General features: G+C 46.8%; 1 protein-coding gene across 1 annotated transcript in view; it reads left to right on the top strand.

Moving 5' to 3' along the window:
* The window catches only part of LOC134911127 (opsin-5-like), a 178,198-nt gene that overhangs the window by 83,254 nt on the left and 74,840 nt on the right, over nucleotides 1-20,104 (top strand). Inside the window, exon 3 of the mRNA XM_063919490.1 lies at nucleotides 830-1,161. Coding sequence (XP_063775560.1) covers nucleotides 830-1,161 — 332 coding nt within the window. The remainder of the gene's footprint in view (nucleotides 1-829; nucleotides 1,162-20,104) is intronic.

The raw sequence follows: 20,104 nt of genomic DNA, 5'->3' as shown, positions 1-20,104 counted from the left end.
CGAATCCTTGTGAGATGGGTCCTCTGGCGTCTGTGACCCATTGTCAAGCAGGGTCTATTCCACATGTCAGTGCACAGCCCTCAACGAAATGCAGCAAATGATCACGCTTATGAAATGTAGTGGAAGGAGTTAGTACTTACGTTTAGTAGGCGGTCCCCATCTGGGATCTGTCTACGGTGCCTCCTGACTCATGCGTGTACAGCCACGATGGGCAACAGCCGGCCTGGGAACACATGTAGCCCTCTACTTTCCCAGAATGTTTGGGAGACTCATACATTCTCAGTAGTCTCCCAGACCCCCAGAAAAGTGGATTGCCCTCCCGTATTCCATCCACTTTCTTACGAAGTGGGCAGGATGAGGAGTGTAATTCAATAAATCGCTAGTCTGTATGATTGGAACAGAGTCAATAGGGCACAATTCTATGAGAATTGTATTCTTTGAACCACGCACCTTGCCCGGGGACCTACGATTCACAAGCACAGTAACAAGGGTGGTGCCTAATGATTGAACTGCCTGGCCCCTCCCCTTCAGTAATCGGCTGCATCACCTTTCTGGGCTTCTCCCAGAAAGGAGGGGGGAAAAGTTGCACAGTCATCACTTGCAGCCCCGGTGTCTTCTGGCTTTATTGCCAGATTTACTTGTTATAGATATTAAAGCTTGGTGATAGGTGTATCTTTCATTGATTAAATGCATTTATTGAACTTACTGTACTGCTGATACTGAAAGTAATGTGCAGCCAATTTGAAGGCCTAAGTGTATCAGGTTGCCTATTACCGATGTTACATTGATGTTAAAGTTACAAACATTATCTGTTTCTTTCCCCTTTCAGGCGTCACAATAAAGAAGAAAATAATATACATTGTAATTACCTGCATATGGATCTACGCATTGCTCTGGGCATTACTCCCACTGGTGGGCTGGGGTCACTACGGGCCTGAACCGTTCGGTGTATCCTGCACTATCGCCTGGGCCGAATTCCACGATTCCACCAGCGGGTTTTCGTTCATTCTCAGCATGTTCGTCTTGTGCACCATGGCCCCCGCTATAACGGTTGTCACATGTTATATAAGGATAGCATGGAAACTCCATAAGGCCTACAAGGAGATTCGCAGCTACAACAGGATCCCGCACACTGCCAAGGTGGAGAAGAGACTGACCGCGGTAAGCGAACGAAAGACAAACTTGATTCATTCTACATAAATATCTACAAAACCTTAAATGGGCTCTCAAGTCCTACTTCTTCATCAAACCCAGCCATCTCTCATCCTAACCCTCTGTTCCACGCTCACTGTGTCTTCTGCATCTGTGTCACCCCTGTCTGTCTGCCCCCTCCCGTTTAGAATGTAAGCTCTCACGAGCAGGGCCCTCTCCCCTCATGTGCCTTCCCTTCTCTTACCTAGACTGTCTTCTACTCCATACTCTCTACAATGGCACCTAACACTTGGAACTGCCACCCTGATGCTTGTCTTAGTGTCCTGTCCCCTGATGCAGCAATGTTACCATACCATGTACTTGTCCTTCATTGTCTTATACTGTAAATCCTGGTTGTCTTGTTTTGCTAATTTGTTTATGTAATTTTTTAGGCGCTGCAGAACCCTTGTGGTGCCATATAAATACATTATTATTAATAATAATAATAATAATAATAATAATCATTTATTATTATTATTATTATTATTATTATTATTATGTGGGAAAAGTCTAAGAACTAGAAGCAGTTGTACTAAACCTTGGAAAGTGATAAAGTGGAGAGAGATTGAGTACCAGCCAATCTGGTACTTAATCCTGTCATTTTTCAAACACAAAAAAGAAAAAATGCAGGTGCACTATGCAAACATTACTACTCAAAATGTAAATATATATTACAATTAAATATCATATAAGAGGGTTGTTAGCATAAATTTGGCCAAAGTTATGAGCCTGCCCACCATCGTTCAGGTCACCTAATCAAGCAATTCTAGGGGTTCACATCTGGGACGCAGGGCACCCCCAAACCAGCTAAGCCCCCCAGGGCATCACACAAATGAAAGACAGCAGTAAAGTGTTACAGAGTATCAGGTGCGTGAAAGCAGCTACTCAGTGTTAGGAGTGCTGCATGAGTGAAAAATGTGTGGAAAAATAGACATGGATAAAAAACAAACTAAGAAAGTGACATAAAATGTGAATATAAGTGTTAAGTGGTGATGCCCTGAAGTGGCCCAGCCAGATTAGCTCAGAGGGCCCCACGCCCCTGTGCTTACCACCAGTGGCGTCACAACGTGGGTGCGGGGGTGCGGCCCGCGCCCGGTGTCACCCGCTGAGGGGTGACACCAAAATGCCGGCTCCTGCTCAGTGACAGGAGCCGGGTGCTGCACTGTAACATTATGTGCAGCACCTGGCTCCTGTCCCTGTGTAGGAGCCGGCACTGCATTCCGCCTGTGCACGAGAGACTTGCCGCAGCTTCGCCCGCCGGCAGCGCCGCACACTCATCGGAAATAGGTGAGAGACTCAGGAGCCCCAGGCTGCAGGCTTAGGAGGGGGGGAGGGGTGGGATGGGGGAGGAAGGGAAAGAGTGGGCAGGTATGAGGGATAGAGGCACTTCCCGGGGGGGCAGCCAACATCTTCTTAACCCCCTGGAGTGCCCGAAAACGGGGGTCCACCCGCAAGGCCACGCCCCCTTATGCTAGGTCACGCCCCTGTTTCACGACCTCCCGCACCGGGTGTCACCAGGGGCAGTGACGCCCCTGCTCACCACAACACTGACACTATATAAATATCAATAACACTGCTATATTTCATTTGTGAGATGCCCTGGATGGGGGAGAGAGGGGTTTAGCTGGAATGGATGGGGGTCCACTGTGACCCAGACATGAACACCTAGAATATTGAGGACTTGCCCAATGAGGTGACCTGGACGATGGTGGGCAGGCCCGTAACTTTGGCCAAATTTATGCTAACAAATCTGATCTATTTTTTTTTTAAATAACTGATTTTTATTGGGGTTTTTCATAAAAGAAATATATACGTTTGGCAACATGACACCAGTATCGAGAAATTATGACCCTCAGAACATAGGGTACGCACAGAAAATGGATCAGTGCAGGTATACATAGGTCAAACAACAATATGCAACAAAGGTACAGTCAAACGCGGGGAAAGACAGGGGGGGGGGTCGAGGATGGAGAGAAAGGGGGGGAAATGAAGAGAGAGGGCAGAGCGCTGTCAGCTCATCAAAGGAAGAATCACCACACGAGGGTCATGAACATAAAACCATACATCATTGTACATAGTCACTGGTCAAATTACTGCAGTTGAGATAATATAATAGCATTTTTAAAGAGAGAAACAGGTCAGGCATGGAGAAAATATGAATAGAAAAAGATAGAAGATGGTATCCAGGTGGGAGATGAGGAGAAAAAAGGAGGGAAAGAATAGGAAACAGAAACTAAGTTATCTGGACATCCTCCAATGGGGATTTTCAAAGGCTGCGATTATCGTGGACTGAGTGGCCTGGTCTAGGGTAGACATATAGGGACCCCATTTTTTGTAGAACCCAGCAAGGCCAGAGGATCCCGTAAGGAGAGTGGATCGACGATCAAAATACAAGTATTGTAACATAATTTTCAGGACTTCAGCCAAGGAGGGGCATGATCTGACAACCCAATGTTTCAGAGTTGCTTTTTTGGAGATGGTAAACAGCATGGTCAGCATTGGGAAAAGTGGGTTGATCCCACTCACCGAGCTCCAAATAGAAAAAATGATGCAGACACAGGCCAGTGGGTCAGGTCTAAGTGATGTATGAAAATGGGTGTTTATGAACACAAATAATTTGTTCCAGAAGCGTTGAATCCTGGTACAGTTCCAGAGGCAGTGGTAGAATGAGGCTCTAGCCCCTTTACATTTAGGGCATCTATTAGGGATCACAGGATCTATGGATATCTGGTCATAGCGGGGCAAGTATGCTCTATGGATGGATTTAATATGGACCTCCTGTAAGTAAGCAGAGCTTAGGATTGACATGGTGCGGTGGTGATGGTCTAAGATAAGGTCATAGAAAGTCACACTCGGAATGTCTGCTTGCCAAGAGGCAACCAGTTTGGGGATGAACGGTGTGGAGGGGATATTCACAATGAGAGAGTAAATTTGTTTGATTTTGTATGGATGGGATTCCCAGCGTTTTAGAACTTTTGCTAGTGGGGAGGAGGGGGTCGGGAGAAAGGAATCAAGGCGTAATGATAGGACATAATGTCTTACTTGGAGATACATAAAGAAGTGGGAGGTCGGAATGGAGTACCTGTCTCTTAGCGTCGCAAATTGAGCGATATGGCCACCCGGGTCAAATACTTGGGAAGCAGCGCACAGCCCCCTCTCCCGCCACTGAACAAAGAGAGCATTGTGAAGGGAATGAGAAAAAGATGGGTTACCCCAAAGAGATACATAAGAGAAAGCAGTATGGTCAGATTTAAGCTTCTTGTGTAGTTTCACCCAGCTAAAGTAAGTGTCCCGAAATAAGGGGTGTTCCAGGATTAATGAAGGTATGTCAACTTTCTTAGCGTGGAGAAGGGCACATGGGGAGTAGGGTCGAAGAGCGTCAGTGTCGAGAGCCAAATCAGTATAGGTGCTTTTACCTAATAGCCAATCAGCAGCATATCGGAGAAAGATTGTAAGAGAATAGGAAAGAAAGTCCGGGACTCCAAACCCACCCATTGACTTGTCCATGACAAGCTTAGCAAAGGCCACTTTTGGTTTCTTCCCATGCCAAATAAATCGAGTCATAGCCTTGCGTAGTACGACGCCACCCGCATCTCTGAGGCTGATTGGAAGAGATTGCATAATATAAAAAATTTTGGGAAAAATCACAGATTTGAGAACCGCAATCCTCCCTAGCAAAGAGAGAGGCAGGGTAGCCCAGCCATCCAGTTTAGAAAGCACAGCCTTAATGGTCGAGGAAAAATTTAGCTCGTAGATCCGCGAAATATCTCGTGGAATATTTACCCCTAAGTACTTGAAGTGTGACTGAGTGATCGTGAAGGGTGATGACAGTGTGGAGGGGGGAATGTGTATAGGAAGCAGTTCTGATTTTGTGTCATTGATCCTATAACCAGCCGTCTCACCAAAGTCCGAAATCAAACGCAGGATTTCCGGGACTGACGTGAGAGGATTCGAGACAAATAACAACATGTCGTCTGCGAATAGGGCGATTTTAAGCTCAATGTTACCGATATAGATGCCAGTGAAGGAAGAGGAAAGCCTGAGAGCTAAAGCTAGAGGTTCTAGGGCGATGGCAAAGAGGAGGAGGAGGGAGAGGGGGCAGCCCTGTCTAGTACCTTTTTCTATATAAAAGGGGTCAGAAAGAAAACCGTTGCAAGAAATTTGAGTGGCCGGGGACGAATATAATGCGCGGAGGTCCTGAGTAAACGCGTCAGGAAAGTTAAAACGTTTCAAGACTGTGTATAGGTGTGGCCATTCGACTAGGTCGAAGGCCTTTTCCGCGTCCAAGGATATGATGGCATACTCCGAAGAGGACATGCTACCATGGCAGGAGTGTAGGGCCGCTATCACCTTCCTCACATTGACCACCGAGTGCCTACCTGCAATAAAGCCCGTCTGGTCAGGGTGGATGATGCGGGGAAGTATGAGTTTCAGACGATCGGCCAATATCTTGGCGAACAATTTATAATCCAAGTTCAACAAAGATATTGGTCGGTAGGAGCCCGGGAGGGATAAATCTCTGCCCGGTTTAGGGAGCAGTTTGAGGAGAGCTGAATCGAAGTGGAGCGGGGGGTGGAGGGGGGGGGGGGGGGGTCTTGGCTAGCAATAAGGAGTTGAAAATGTCTACCAGGATAAAGTCAAATTTGTGAGAGAGAAGTCTATAGAACTCTCCATTATAGCCATCAGGGCCTGGGGCCTTATTGGGTTTCAACTGTTTGATCGCTAAGCGGACTTCAGCGAGAGTGATCGGGGATAAAAGTTGAGAAGCCATAGCATCGGAGAGAACAGGGTAAGGCAGAGCTTCCCAGAAGAGAGGAGTGTTGGGAGAGATGTCAGCGGGGGTTGTGGAAGAGGGTAGCGGTTGAGAGCAAGATGTCGGGAAATGTGAAGCTGGCGAGGATGGCTACAAGGTGCTTGGAAGGGTGGACGAGTACAATTGGGAAAAGTAAGACTGCATGATGTGAGCAATCTGCCATGTTGTGTGCGAAGGGGATGAACAACTGCAGATGAAAATGTGCCGCGAAGCAAGTTAGAGAGTAAACGGCCAGACTTGTTCCCGAATTTATGAAATTTGTAGTGGACAGAAAAAAGGTATCTATCCCCCAATTCGGAAACGTGTTCGTCAAAGTGGGTTTTAGTGAGCAGATATGCTTGCTTAGTGGCCGGTGATGGTGCAAGTTTGTACGCCTGAAAGGCCGTAGTGAGAGCGTCCTGGAGTGCCAGGTATTGCTTTGAGAATTTCTTGTTGGAAGCTGCGGTGGAAGACATAATCGCTCCTCTGAGAATGGCTTTCGCCGACATCCAGAACATAAAAGGATCAGTCTGGAGATGTTCAGAGTTGGTAGTGCAATAATCATCCCACGTAGCTTCTAAGAAGGATTTAAAGGTAGCAGAGCGACAAAATCTAGATGGGAATTCCCATAACTTAGTCGAGTCTCTGTCGTCAGGAAAGTGGATAGTCAAAGAAATCATAGCATGGTCTGACAGGGAGATGGGGGCAATAGAACAGTCCGAGAACTGAGGAAAAAGAGCATGAGAGATGAAAAAATAATCAATGCGGGAGAGAGAGCCATGCGCCACCGAGAGACAGGTGTATTCTCGCTCCGTTGGGTACAGGGCTCGCCACAGGTCTATAACCTGTAGAGTGGAAGTGAAAAGGGGGATGCCTACTTTAGGAAGTGGAGGGGGAGTCCCTCGAGTGTTCGATTTATCAAGTAAGGGGGAGGAGATCAGGTTAATATCTCCACCAATAATCAAATTGTCTCCCATGAAAGGGGTCAGTAGGGTAATCAAGCGCTGGAAGTATGACTTAGAGTAGGGAGGGGGGACATACACATTTGCCAGTGTGAGCCTCCTGCCCAGCATATCCACTGAGACCACCACATATCTACCCATATCGTCAGTAACGACACAGTGAATTTCATAGGCCAATGAGCGTCTTACCAGGATAACTACTCCACGTGCCCTGGAACTGTAGGAGGAAGATGCCAATACAGACCAACCTAACATGCCCAGTTTCACAGTCTCAGAAGGGGTCAAATGAGTTTCCTGGAGGAATGCCACATCCACGCCAGATTTTTGTAAGAAAATCTGAATTTTTCTGCGTTTCACTTGAGAGTTAATGCCTCCAACGTTCCAGGTTGCGTAGCGTAGACTAGGCATCCCCCGAGGAAACAGGGAGAAAAAGAAACATTGGTTTAAAACACAAAAAGACAAAAATGGGAATTTTCAGTACAGGGATGCCAAAGGGCATCGGAAAATCTGACCCGCTTTGACATTGCAGGACAGCGCTCAAAGGAGTAGGAGGAGGACACCAAACAGTAAGGGAGGAAGGGAGCATACGGGAGGAGGAAAAAAGAGCAAAGATGAAAAAAAGCATGCAAACGCTAGCATTTGATGCCAAACTTCTGAGCAAATGCACACAAAATAACATAACAAAAAAGATATACATCCGGCAAGGAGGGGCATATCCGTCCCAGATCCTCAAGGTGCAGCAAAGTATAACAGTATAACTGGGGCCCGGAGGTCCCGGCAGCGCATTGCGCAAAATGACATTAAAATAACATGCAGTATACAGAAATAGAGCCACGAAATGTGATAAATGGCAGAGGTATAAACTTATAAATCAATAAACAGACATGAAAGCATGCAAGACAGGTAGAACATAATGAGACAATTTAGAACATGGAGCACAATCCCTCATTCTGCGGAATCAGAGATGTCTGCATCCTTGGCCTGGGACAGCTCCTGGAGGTAGGCCAAAGCGTCAGGTGGGGTGGAGAAGTTCTTAAATTAAGTCCCATCATAAATGCGAAGCCTGGCAGGGTATAGTAGGCCAAATTTGCGCCCTTCAGCGACTAATCGAGAGCAGACAGGGGAGAACGATTTCCTAGCCCGTGATAACTCAGCGGAATAGTCTTGAAAAATATGAAGCTTATGTCCTTCCCACGACAAAGATTTAGCTTTATGAGAGGCCGACCATATCTCCATTTTGTGTAGGTAATTTAAGCAGCGGAACAGGGTAACGCGGGGTCTCGGCCAGTTAGGGGTCGGTGTCGGGCCCACCCTATGGACCCTCTCTATAACCATGTCCTGGCAAACCGCCTCTATGTCTAAGAGCAAGGGTAGAGTGTTGCGGACAAAGTGGGCCAAAGCGGGCCCCTTGATAGACTCAGGGAGGCCGACCAGCCTAATATTATTAAGACATGATCTGTTCTCAACGTCGTCGATCTTGTTCCACAGCTGATAGGAATCATTAGTGAGGCGCTTCACAGTGTGCTGCAGATCTCCTATGTCATGGGAGGCTACACTGAGCTGTTGTTCTGTAGTAGAAACCCTGTGGGTCAGATGTTGCAGCTGACTGGTGATATCAGCCACTGCTTTAGATAGAAGGGGAGTCATAGTGGCTGTAATAATAATAATAATAATAATAATAATAATTTTATTTATATAGCGCTCTTTCTCCAATAGGACTCAAGGCGCTTAACAGATACATAGCATAATATAGTACAGAAAATAATAAAGTACAATTTCATAAAATACAGAAGCATGAAGATACTAAAAGGGACATTATGGAAATGCTTGAGTAAACAGAAAAGTCTTGAGTCTACTTTTGAAGGATTCTATAGTTGGGGCCTCTCGCACTGTGCGGGGAAGTGAGTTCCATAGAGTCGGAGCCGCATGACTAAAAGCTCCACCCCCAGATGAATTACGGTAGATTCTAGGTACTGCTAAAAGTCCTTCATCTACAGATCGCAGTAATCGAGTGGGGCAGTATGGGGTCAGAAGCTGTTTCAGGTACCTTGGGCCTTGGTCATGTAATGCTTTGAAACTCAGTAAGCCAATCTTGAAGATGATTCGCCATCTTACAGGCAGCCAGTGAAGGGAGTAGAGGATGGGTGTTATGTGGCTAGAACAGGGCTGGTTGGTTAATAGCCTGGCAGCTGTGTTTTGCACCAGCTGTAAGCGTTGCAATTCTTTTGCTGGTAGACCAAGGTAGAGGGCATTACAGTAGTCTAAACGAGATGATACAAATGCATGTATGACTTTTGGCATATCATCTGAGGGAATTAAGTGCTTGATTCTGGCTATGTTCCTCAGGTGAAAGAATGAGGATTTGATTGTGGCTGATATCTGATGTTTAAGTGTCAAGCCACCATCCAGGACAACGCCAAGATTCCGCACACGATCACTGGTCTGTAATTCTGAATCCCCGAGTGTAAGTCCAGTTGGTTGGCTATGCTGCAGTCTTGTCCTTTGATGTTGCGGTCGTATCATAAGGACCTCTGTTTTATCCGGGTTCAGACGCAGCCAACTGGCGCTCATCCACTCCTGTAGTTCAGCTAGACAGCCATTTAGGGTTGCTATTATAGAAACATAGAATTTGTCGGCAGATAAGAACCACTTGGCCCATCTAGTCTGCCCCTTTTTTTTTTTTTTTATATTATTTTTATCTCTAACCTTATTTGATCCTTATTTCTTTGTAAGGATATCCTTATGTCTATCCCATGCATGTTTAAATTGCTCTACTGTCTTAGCCTCTACCACCTCTGATGGGAGGCTATTCCACTTGTCCACTACCCTTTCTGTGAAATAATTTTTCCGCAAATTTCCCCTGAACCTCCCCCCCTCCAGTCTCAGTGCATGTCCTCGTGTCCTATTGCTTCTCTTCATTTGGAGAATGTTTCCCTCCTGGACTTTGTTAAAACCCTTGATATATTTGAAAGTTTCTATCATGTCCCCCCTTTCCCTTCTCTGCTCCAAACTATACATATTGAGATTTCTCAGTCTTTCTGGGTATGTTTTGTGATGTAGGCCATGCACCATTTTAGTTGCCCTCCTTTGTACAGTTTCTAATGTATTAATATCCTTTTGAAGATATGGCCTCCAGAACTGAATACAGTATTCTAGATGAGGCCGTACCAATGACCTATACAGTGGCATTATTACTTCTTTCTTTCTGCTGCTGATTCCTCTCCCAATGCAGCCAAGCATCTGACTAGCCTTCCTCATTGCCTTGTTACATTGCTTACCTGCCTTTAAGTCATCTGAAATAGTGACTCCTAGATCCCTTTCCTCCTCAGTAGTTTCCAGTATAGTGCCATTAATACTGTATTTAGCTTTAGGATTTTTGAGACCCAAGTGCATGATTTTGCATTTTTTGGCATTAAACTGTAATTGCCAGACTCTTGACCATTCCTCTAGTCTACCTAGATCCTCAATCATTTGTTTTACCCCACCTGGTGTGTCTACCCTGTTGCATACCTTTGTGTCATCTGCAAAAAGGCATACTTTCCCTTTAATGCCATTTGCCATGTCACCAATAAAGATATTAAAAAGCACTGGCCCAAGTACAGATCCCTGGGGTACTCCACTGGTAACATTTCCCTCCTGTGAATGCACTCCATTTACCACAACTCTCTGTTTTCTATCCTTCAACCAAGATCTTATCCATTCAATAATCCTAATATCCAATCCCAAACTTTCAAGTTTATTTAGCAGTCTGCAATGTGGAACTGTGTCAAAAGCCTTACTAAAGTCTAGATAAGCTATATCCATGGCTCCACCTTTATCCATCACTTTAGTCACACAATCAAAAAAGTCAATAAGATTTGTTTGACATGATCTCCCCCCAGTGAATCCATGCTGTTTGGGATCCAGTAAATTGCCGGATTTGAGATAATCTACAACTCTTTCTTTTAAGAGTGTTTCCATCAATTTCCCTACTACTGATGTAAGACTCACTGGTCTGTAGTTGTTTGCCTCTTCCTTGCTTCCACTTTTGTGCAGTGGGACTACGTTTGCTCTTTTCCAGTCCCCTGGAATTACTCCTGTAGCTAATGACTGGTTGAATAATTCTGTCAATGGTGCTACCAGCACCTCTTTAAGTTCTTTTAGTATCCTTGGATGTATCCCATCTGATTGGGTTATCAGTGCCCGGAGCAAAGGACAAGTACAGTTGTGTATCATCTGCATAGCAGTGGTAGACCAGGCCATGGCGCCTGATTATTTCACCCAATGGGAGCATGTATACTGCAAAAAGCATGGGGGATAGTATAGAACCTTGTGGGACACCACATGGCAATGGCTCTGGTGGTGATGAGTATAATCCAGATGATACTCTTTGTGACCTGCCTGTAAGAAATGATTTGAACCAGCTTAGGACTGTGCCATCCAGACCACAGAAATGTATCAGTCGCTCAAACAGAAGCCCATGGTCCACGGTATCAAATGCTGCCGAGAGATCCAGAAGGATTAATATTGAACAGTCACCTCTGTCTTTTGCCATCAGAAGATCATTTAACACACACACCAGGGCTGTTTCAGTGCTATGTCTTCTCCTGAATCCTGATTGAAATGGATCATAAATATCATGGGTTGTCAGGCGGGTTTCCAGTTGATTTGCAACCACTTTCTCAATAACCTTTCCTAGGAAAGGAAGGTTTGATACCGGTCTGTAGTTGGTCATGCAGTCGGGATCTAAATTAGGTTTTTTAAGAAGCGGTCTAACAATTGCTTCCTTTAGGGGTCCAGGAAAGATGCCTGTCTGCAAAGAGTATTGAACAATTTTTGCAAAGACAGGACCAATTATATCCATACAACCTATTAGAAGCTTGGTTGAGGCTGGGTCCAGATCACAGGTGGTGGGACGCAAAATCCGAGCAATTTCAGCAGTGTCCTTTACATCCACTGGGTCAAAGCTGGTCCATGAAGGCAGGTAGCTTATATTGGCAGGCTTTGTAGTTTGGCCCTCCTTTGATGGCACTGTGGAGATTCCAGCCCGGATGGTGGATATTTTATCTGCAAAGAAGTTTGCAAACTCGTTGCATCTTGCCTGGGAGAGGGTTTCATCAGTCTGCAGGCATGCTGGCTTGCAAAGCATCTCCACTGTGCGGAAAAGTTGAGCTGGCCTATTGTTTGCTGCTGTGATCTCATTTGACAGGAATTGTGCTTTCTTACGAGTGATTGTCGATTGATATTCTTCGTTATGCTTTATTAGTTTTATTTTGTCATCCACTAGGTTAGTCTTCCTCCATCGTCTTTCCAGTCTATGCCCCCTTTTCTTGAGCTCACTAACACTGTTGTCGAACCATGGAGCTTGACGTTGTGGTTTACGAGGTCTTAAACGCACAGGGGCGATAATATCAATTGCAGCCATAACATCCCTATTATAATAACGGACTAGGGAACAGGGATCTTCACAGGCACCCAGTATAGCAGAGAGATCCAGATTTGCTGCAAGAGTCTGGGGAGTCATACCCCTCCTTGGACGATACCTGGTCAACTCCACGGGCAGAGATCTTATTTGAGGGGTTGCAACTGAGAACCAGAGGGAGTAGTGGTCTGACCAGATGACTGGGTTTATTTTTAGGTCAGTGACTTCTAATCCAATCTGAAAGACAAGGTCGAGAGTGTGACCACTTTTATGTGTGGCAGAGGGAATGACCTGTGTGAAGCCCAGACCATTCATTATGCACAGGAGGTCTTGGCCAAGGCGTGAGAGCTCATCATCCACCCATGCATTGACACAAAGTGAGAGTTGACAGTTCTGTCCTTCCAAACACAGGGCCGTCTTTTGGGTATCACTTCTATTTGATTGTTCTTTGAGTATGGGGGTGAGCAGGTGGGCAAAGGACTTAGATGGTTACCGGAGGAAATACATTTCCGGCCTGCTCGCTTCCCACGAATGCGCCTGTGTTTTCTTTTTAAAACACTGTAATGGCCGCCACCACCTCAGAATATGTTACAGGGGCATCACAGCCCACACTCACGTGTCCCCCAGATGCAGGTCCCTCGGCCGCGGCTTTCTTGTGAAGGGGGGGTGCGCTCTCCACAGCAGAGTCCGCCTGCATGGTCCCCACCGCGCGCCGCTTCTCCTGGCGTGGAGGCTGCTGCTGCTGCTGCTGTTGGTCCGGCTGGGGCTGCGGCGCCAGCGGCGCTAGAAAGCGGTCCATGTCAGCGGCGGGAGGTGTAGGGGGACTGCGGGGGGGTGCTCCGGGTGCCAAACAAGGCTTTATAAGCCTAATAAAAGGTAGCTGCAGAGGAGCGGGGGACGGAGCTCAGAACGGAGCTCAGGTCTTCATGAAGCCGGAACCGGAAGTCTCTAAATCTGATCTATTTAATTGTAATATATATTTTCATTTTGAGTAGTAATGTTTGCATAGTGCACCTGCATAGCCCCCTCCCTCCCCTATATTCTATATTATGTGCATATATGTACAGTTGAAGGTTGAGATTCCTTCTGTCTGGATTGGCAACCCTCCTGACCTGCCGCTTATTGTTTTTAAGCAGGGAACTAGCATTTGACTGCGTAATAAAGTTAATCCTGTTTATATTTATATACTGTAGGTCAGTTTTGGGGTGAGCATTGGGGCGTGGGGCCCCCTGAGCTATTCTGGCTGGGCCACTTCAGGGCCTTACCACTTATATTAACATTTAATTTCATTTTCTCAGTTTATTTTTTATCCATGCAGATTTTTTTCCTTGCATTTTTCACTCCTGTAACACTCCTAACACTGAGTAGCTGATTTCACTCACCTGATACTCTGTAACACTTCACGGCTATCTTTCATTTGTGTCATGTCTTTGGGGATTCTTTGATGGGCAGGTTTGGAGGTGCCCCAGAATGTTAAGGACTTGCTCGATGAAGTGACCTGGACGATGGTGGGCAGGCCCAAAACTTTGGCCAAATTTATGCTAACAAACCTCTTATATGATATTTCATTGTAATATATATTTCAATGTTGAATAGTAATGTTTGCATAGTGCACCTGCATCCTTTTTTGTTTCTATGTGTTTGAAAAATAACAGGAGCTGGTTGTCAGGTACTTAATCTCTGTATAGTACTAAAAGTCTCAGGAAGGTAGCACCTCTTATTAGAAGCAGCTAGGGAGTTTGGTTAAGAGAGCCTCTCCCTAGATTATTCAAATACAGCCTGTAACATGGCAGTTAGGGGCTATTTGGCTGTCCACAAGGCTTAGTACATCTCCCCTATAGTGAGAAGAAAAAATAAGATTTTACTTACCGGTAAATCTATTTCTCGTAGTCCGTAGTGGATGCTGGGGACTCCGTAAGGACCATGGGGAATAGACGGGCTCCGCAGGAGACATGGGCACTTTAAGAAAGAATTTAGATTCTGGTGTGCTCTGGCTCCTCCCTCTATGTCCCTCCTCCAGACCTCAGTTAGAGAAACTGTGCCCGGAAGAGCTGACAGTACAAGGAAAGGATTTTGGAAATCCAGGGTAAGACTCATACCAGCCACACCAATCACACCGTATAACTTATGATAACTTTACCCAGTTAACAGTATGAACAATAACAGAGCATCAGATAAACCCTGATGCAACTATAACATAACCCTTATTTAAGCAATAACTATATACAAGCATTGCAAAAGAAGTCCGCACTTGGGACGGGCGCCCAGCATCCACTACGGACTACGAGAAATAGATTTACCGGTAAGTAAAATCTTATTTTCTCTAACGTCCTAGTGGATGCTGGGGACTCCGTAAGGACCATGGGGATTATACCAAAGCTCCCAAACGGGCGGGAGAGTGCGGATGACTCTGCAGCACCGAATGAGCAAACACAAGGTCCTCCTCAGCCAGGGTATCAAACATGTAGAACTTTGCAAAGGTGTTTGAACCTGACCAAGTAGCCGCTCGGCAAAGCTGTAATGCCAAGACCCCTCGGGCAGCCGCCCAAGAAGAGCCCACCTTCCTTGTGGAATGGGCCTTAACTGATTTAGGCAGCGGCAACCCAGCCGCAGAATGAGCCTGCTGAATCGTATTACAGATCCAGCGAGCAATAGTTTGCTTTGAAGCAGGCGCCCCAAGCTTGTTGGAAGCATACAGGATAAACCAAGATTCTGTTTTCCTGACCTTAGCCGTTCTGGCTACATAAACCTTCAAAGCCCTGACCACATCCAGTGACTCGGAATCCTCCAAGTCAGTAGTAGCCACAGGCACCACCATAGGTTTGTTTATATGAAAGGATGAAACCACTTTCGGCAGAAATTGTGGGCGGGTCCGCAATTCTGCTCTATCCGCATGGAAAACCAGATAAGGGCATTTTATGTGACAAAGCTGCCAATTCTGACACACGCCTAGCCGAAGCCAAGGCTAATAGCATGACCACCTTCCACGTGAGACATTTTACTTCCACCGTTTTGAGTGGTTCAAACCAGTGTGATTTCAGGAAACTCAACACCACGGTAAGATCCCAAGGTGCCACTGGAGGCACAAAAGGGGTCTGAATATGCAGCACTCCCTTTACAAACGTCTGAACTTCAGGCAAAGAAGCCAGTTCTTTTTGAAAGAAAATGGATAAGGCCAAAATCTGAACCTTAATGGAACCCAATTTAAGGCCCAAAGTCACTCCCGACTGTAGGAAGTGAAGGAAACGGCCCAGCTGGAATTCCTCCGTAGGGGCATTCCTGGCCTCACACCAAGCCACATATTTGCGCCATATACGGTGATAATGTTGAGCCGTCACATCCTTCCTAGCCTCTATCAGCGTAGGAATGACCTCCTCCGGAATGCCTTTTTCTGCTAGGATCCGGCGTTCAACCGCCATGCCGTCAAACGCAGCCGCGGTAAGTCTTGGAACAGACAGGGCCCCTGCTGCACAAGTCCTGTCCTAGAGGCAGAGGCCACGGGTCCTCTGTGAGCATTTCTTGCAGATCTGGATACCAAGTCCTTCTTGGCCAATCCGGAACAATGAGTATTGTTCTCACTCCTCTTTTCCTTTTGATTCTCAGCACCTTGGGTATGAGAGGAAGAGGAGGAAATACATAGACCGACTGGAACACCCACGGTGTCACCAGTGCGTCCACAGCTATCGCCTGAGGGTCTCTTGACCTGGCGCAATATCTCTGCAGCTTTTTGTTGAGGCGGGATGCCATCATGTCCACCTGTGGCAGTTCCCACCGACTTGCAATCTGCGTGAAGACTTCTTGATGAAGTCCCCACTCTCCCGGGTGGAGGTCGTGCCTGCTGAGGAAGTCTGCTTCCCAGTTGTCCACTCCCGGAATGAACACTGCTGACAGTGCGCTTACGTGATTCTCCGCCCAGCGAAGAATTCTGGTGGCTTCTACCATCGCCACCCTGCTCCTTGTGCCACCTTGGCGGTTTACATGAGCCACTGCGGTGATGTTGTCTGACTGAATCAGAACCGGTTGGTCGCGAAGCAGGGACTCCGCTTGACGTAGGGCGTTGTATATGGCCCTTAGTTCCAGGATGTTAATGTGAAGGCAAGTCTCCTGACTTGACCACAGCCCTTGGAAATTTCTTCCCTGTGTGACTGCCCCCCACCCTCTGAGGCTTGCATCCGTGGTCACCAGGACCCAGTCCTGAATGCCGAATCTGCGACCTTCGAGGAGGTGAGCACTCTGCAGCCACCACAGGAGAGACACTCTGGCCCTGGGGGATAGGGTGATTAACCGATGCATCTGAAGATGTGATCCGGACCACTTGTCCAGTAAGTCCCATTGGAAGGTCCTCGCATGGAACCTGCCGAAGGGAATGGCCTCGTATGATGCCACCATCTTTCCCAGGACTCGAGTGCAGTGATGCACTGACACCTGTTTTGGTTTTAATAGATTCCTGACCTGTGTCATGAGCTCCTGAGCTCTCTCTATCGGGAGATAAACCCTTTACTGGTCTGTGTCTAGGATCATGCCTAGGAGAGGCAGATGAGCTGTAGGAACCAACTGCGACTTTGGAATATATAGAATCCAGCCGTGTTGCCGTTACACTTCCAGAGAAAGTGATACGCTGTTCAGCAACTGCTCTCTTGATCTCGCTTTTATGAGGAGATCGTCCAAGTACGTGATAATAGTGACACCTTGCTTCCGCAGGAACACCATAATTTCCGCCATTACCTTGGTGAATATTCTCGGGGCCGTGGAGAGACCAAACGGCAACGTCTGAAATTGGTAATGACAATCCAGTACCGCAATTCTGAGGTACGCCTGTTGAGGTGGATAAATGGGGACATGAAGGTATGCATCCTTTATGTCCAGAGTCATCATAAAATCTCCCCCTTTCAGGCTTGCAATGACCGCTCTTAGCGATTCCATCTTGAACTTGAACCTTTTCAGGTATATGTTCAGGGATTTTAAATTCAATATGGGTCTGACCGAACCGTCTGGTTTCGGGACTACAACATGGTCGAATAATAACCCCCTCCTTGATGAAGGAGGGGAACCTTGACCACCACCTGTTGAAGATACAATTTGTGAATTGCAGTTAACACTGTTTCCCTCTCGTGGGGGGAAGCCGGCAGGGCCGTCGGTGAGGGGGCATCTCCTCAAAGTCCAGCTTGTATCCCTGAGACACAATATCTATTGCCCAGGGATCTAACAGGGAGTGAACCCACTTGTGGCTGAACTTACGAAGGCGTGCCCCCACCGGGCCTAGCTCCGCCTGTGGAGCCCCAGCGACATGCGGTGGATTTTGTAGAGGCCGGGGAGGACTTCTGTTCCTGGGAACTAGCTGTGTTGTGCAGCTTCTTTCCTCTGCCCCCACCTCTGGCAAGAAAGGACGCACCTCAGATTTTCTTGTTTCTTTGTTCGAAAGGCTGCATTTGATAATGTCGTGCTTTCCTAGGCTGTGCAGGAATATAAGGCAAAAAATCAGAATTACCAGCTATAGCTGTGGAGACCAGGTCTGAGAACCCTTCTCCACACAATCCTCAGCCTTCCATATGCCTCTTAAGTCGGCATCATCTGTCCATTGCATATTCAGCAGGACACGTCAAGCAGAAATCGACATAGCTTTGTCTCTAGGACCCAGTAGACTCATGTCTCTTTGGGCATGTTTTATATATATATATCGCTTAAGACAGCATCTTTAATATATATATCTCTATATATACATATATATATATATATATATATATACATACTAGGGTCTCAATCTCTGCTGATAAGGTACCTGTCCACGCTGCCACAGCGCTATAAACCCATGCCGACACAATCGCCGGTCTGAGTAGTGTACCAGAATGTGCACGCTATCTGCAGGATCCCTGAGAATAGCTGTTACGTCAGGGCTACCTTTTGGGCAAACGTGACACCCTAGGGGAAGATTCCCATTGTATCCTGGCCCTAGTGGGGAAAGGATACTCCCTGAAAATTCTTTGTGGGAAACTGCAGTCTCTTGTCTGGAGATTCCCGCTCTTTTTCCTCATGAGAGGAGGGACATTTACCTCAGCTTTCTTCCCCTTAAACATGTGTACCCTTGTGTCAGGGACAGATGAGTCATCAGTGATATGCAAATCATCTTTTATTACAATAATCATATATTGAATACTTTTCTGCCATTTTGGCTGTAACTTTGCATTATCGTAGTCGACACTGGAGTCAGACTCCGTGTCGATATCAGCATACCCTCCAACATTTTACACACAAAAATCGGTACAAATTATAAAAAAGGGCGTGGTCACGGGTAAAGGGGGCGTGGTCACGCCCCTTTTCCTATACTTTCAATGGAAGTTTGGAGAGCCAAAAATAGGTACAGACCATAAAAAAAAGGTACTGTACCTATTAAAAAAGGTACAGTTGGAGGGTATGTATCAGTGTCTATTATTTTGGATAGTGAGCATTGAGAGACTCTGAAGGTCTCTGCGACATAGGGACAGACATGGGTAGATTCCCTGTCTGTTCTCTAATCTTTTGTGCAATAAATTCACCTTAGCACTTAATTACACATATCCAAACAGGTGTCGGCGTTGTCGACGGAGACACCCTCTCACACACATATTTGCTCCATCTCCTCCTTAGGGGAGCCTTTTACCTCAGACATGTCGACACACACGTACCGACACACCACACACTCAGGGAATGCTCATCTGAAGACAATTCCCCCATAAGGCCCTTTGGAGAGACAGAGAGAGAGTATGCCAGCACACACCCCAGCGCTATTAACCCAGGAATAACACAGTAACTTAATGTTAACCCAGTAGCTGCTGTTTATATTGATTTTTGCGCCTAATTATGTGCCCCCCCCCCCCTCTCTTTTTACCCTCTTCTACCGTGTAACTGCAGGGGAGAGGCTGGGGAGCTTCCTCTCAGCGATGCTGTGGAGAAAAAACATGGCGCTGGTGAATGCTGAGGAAGAAGCCCCGCCCCCTCGACGGCGGGCTTCTGTCCCGCTTTTATGTACAATTTTTGGCGGGGGCTCATACATATATACAGTGCCCAACTGTATATATGCAAACTTTTGCCAAAGAGGTCTCTAATTGCTGCCCAGGGCGCCCCCCCCCCCCCCTGCGCCCTGCACCCTTACAGTGACCGGAGTATGTGGGTGTAGTGTGGGAGCAATGGCGCACAGCTGCAGTGCTGTGCGCTACCTCAGTGAAGACTGGAGTCTTCTGCCGCTGATTTCGAAGTCTTCTTGCTTCTTTCACCCGGCTTCTGTCTTCCGGCTCTGCGAGGGGGACGGCGGCGCGGCTCTGGGATCGGACGACGAGGGTGAGATCCTGTGTATGATCTCTCTGGAGCTAATGGTGTCCAGTAGCCTAAAAAGCAGGACCTATCTTCAGAGAGTAGGGCTGCTTCTCTCCCCTCAGTCCCACGATGCAGGGAGTCTGTTGCCAGCAGAGCTCCCTGAAAATAAAAAAACCTAACAAAATACTTTCTTATAGCAAGCTCAGGAGAGCTCACTAAACAGCACCCAGCTCGTCCGGGCACAGATTCAAACTGAGGTCTGGAGGAGGGACATAGAGGGAGGAGCCAGAGCACACCAGAATCTAAATTCTTTCTTAAAGTGCCCATGTCTCCTGCTGAGCCCGTCTATTCCCCATGGTCCTAACGGAGTCCCCAGCATCCACTAGGACGTTAGAGAAATAGTATTGTAACTGGATGCCTGTCACTATACTGGCATTCAGGATGCCGTTAGTCAGAATTCCACCACTG

The sequence above is a fragment of the Pseudophryne corroboree genome, chromosome 4, assembly GCF_028390025.1.
Source record: "Pseudophryne corroboree isolate aPseCor3 chromosome 4, aPseCor3.hap2, whole genome shotgun sequence".
Lineage (NCBI taxonomy): Eukaryota > Metazoa > Chordata > Amphibia > Anura > Myobatrachidae > Pseudophryne > Pseudophryne corroboree.
This window is presented reverse-complemented; position numbering and strand designations above follow the sequence as displayed.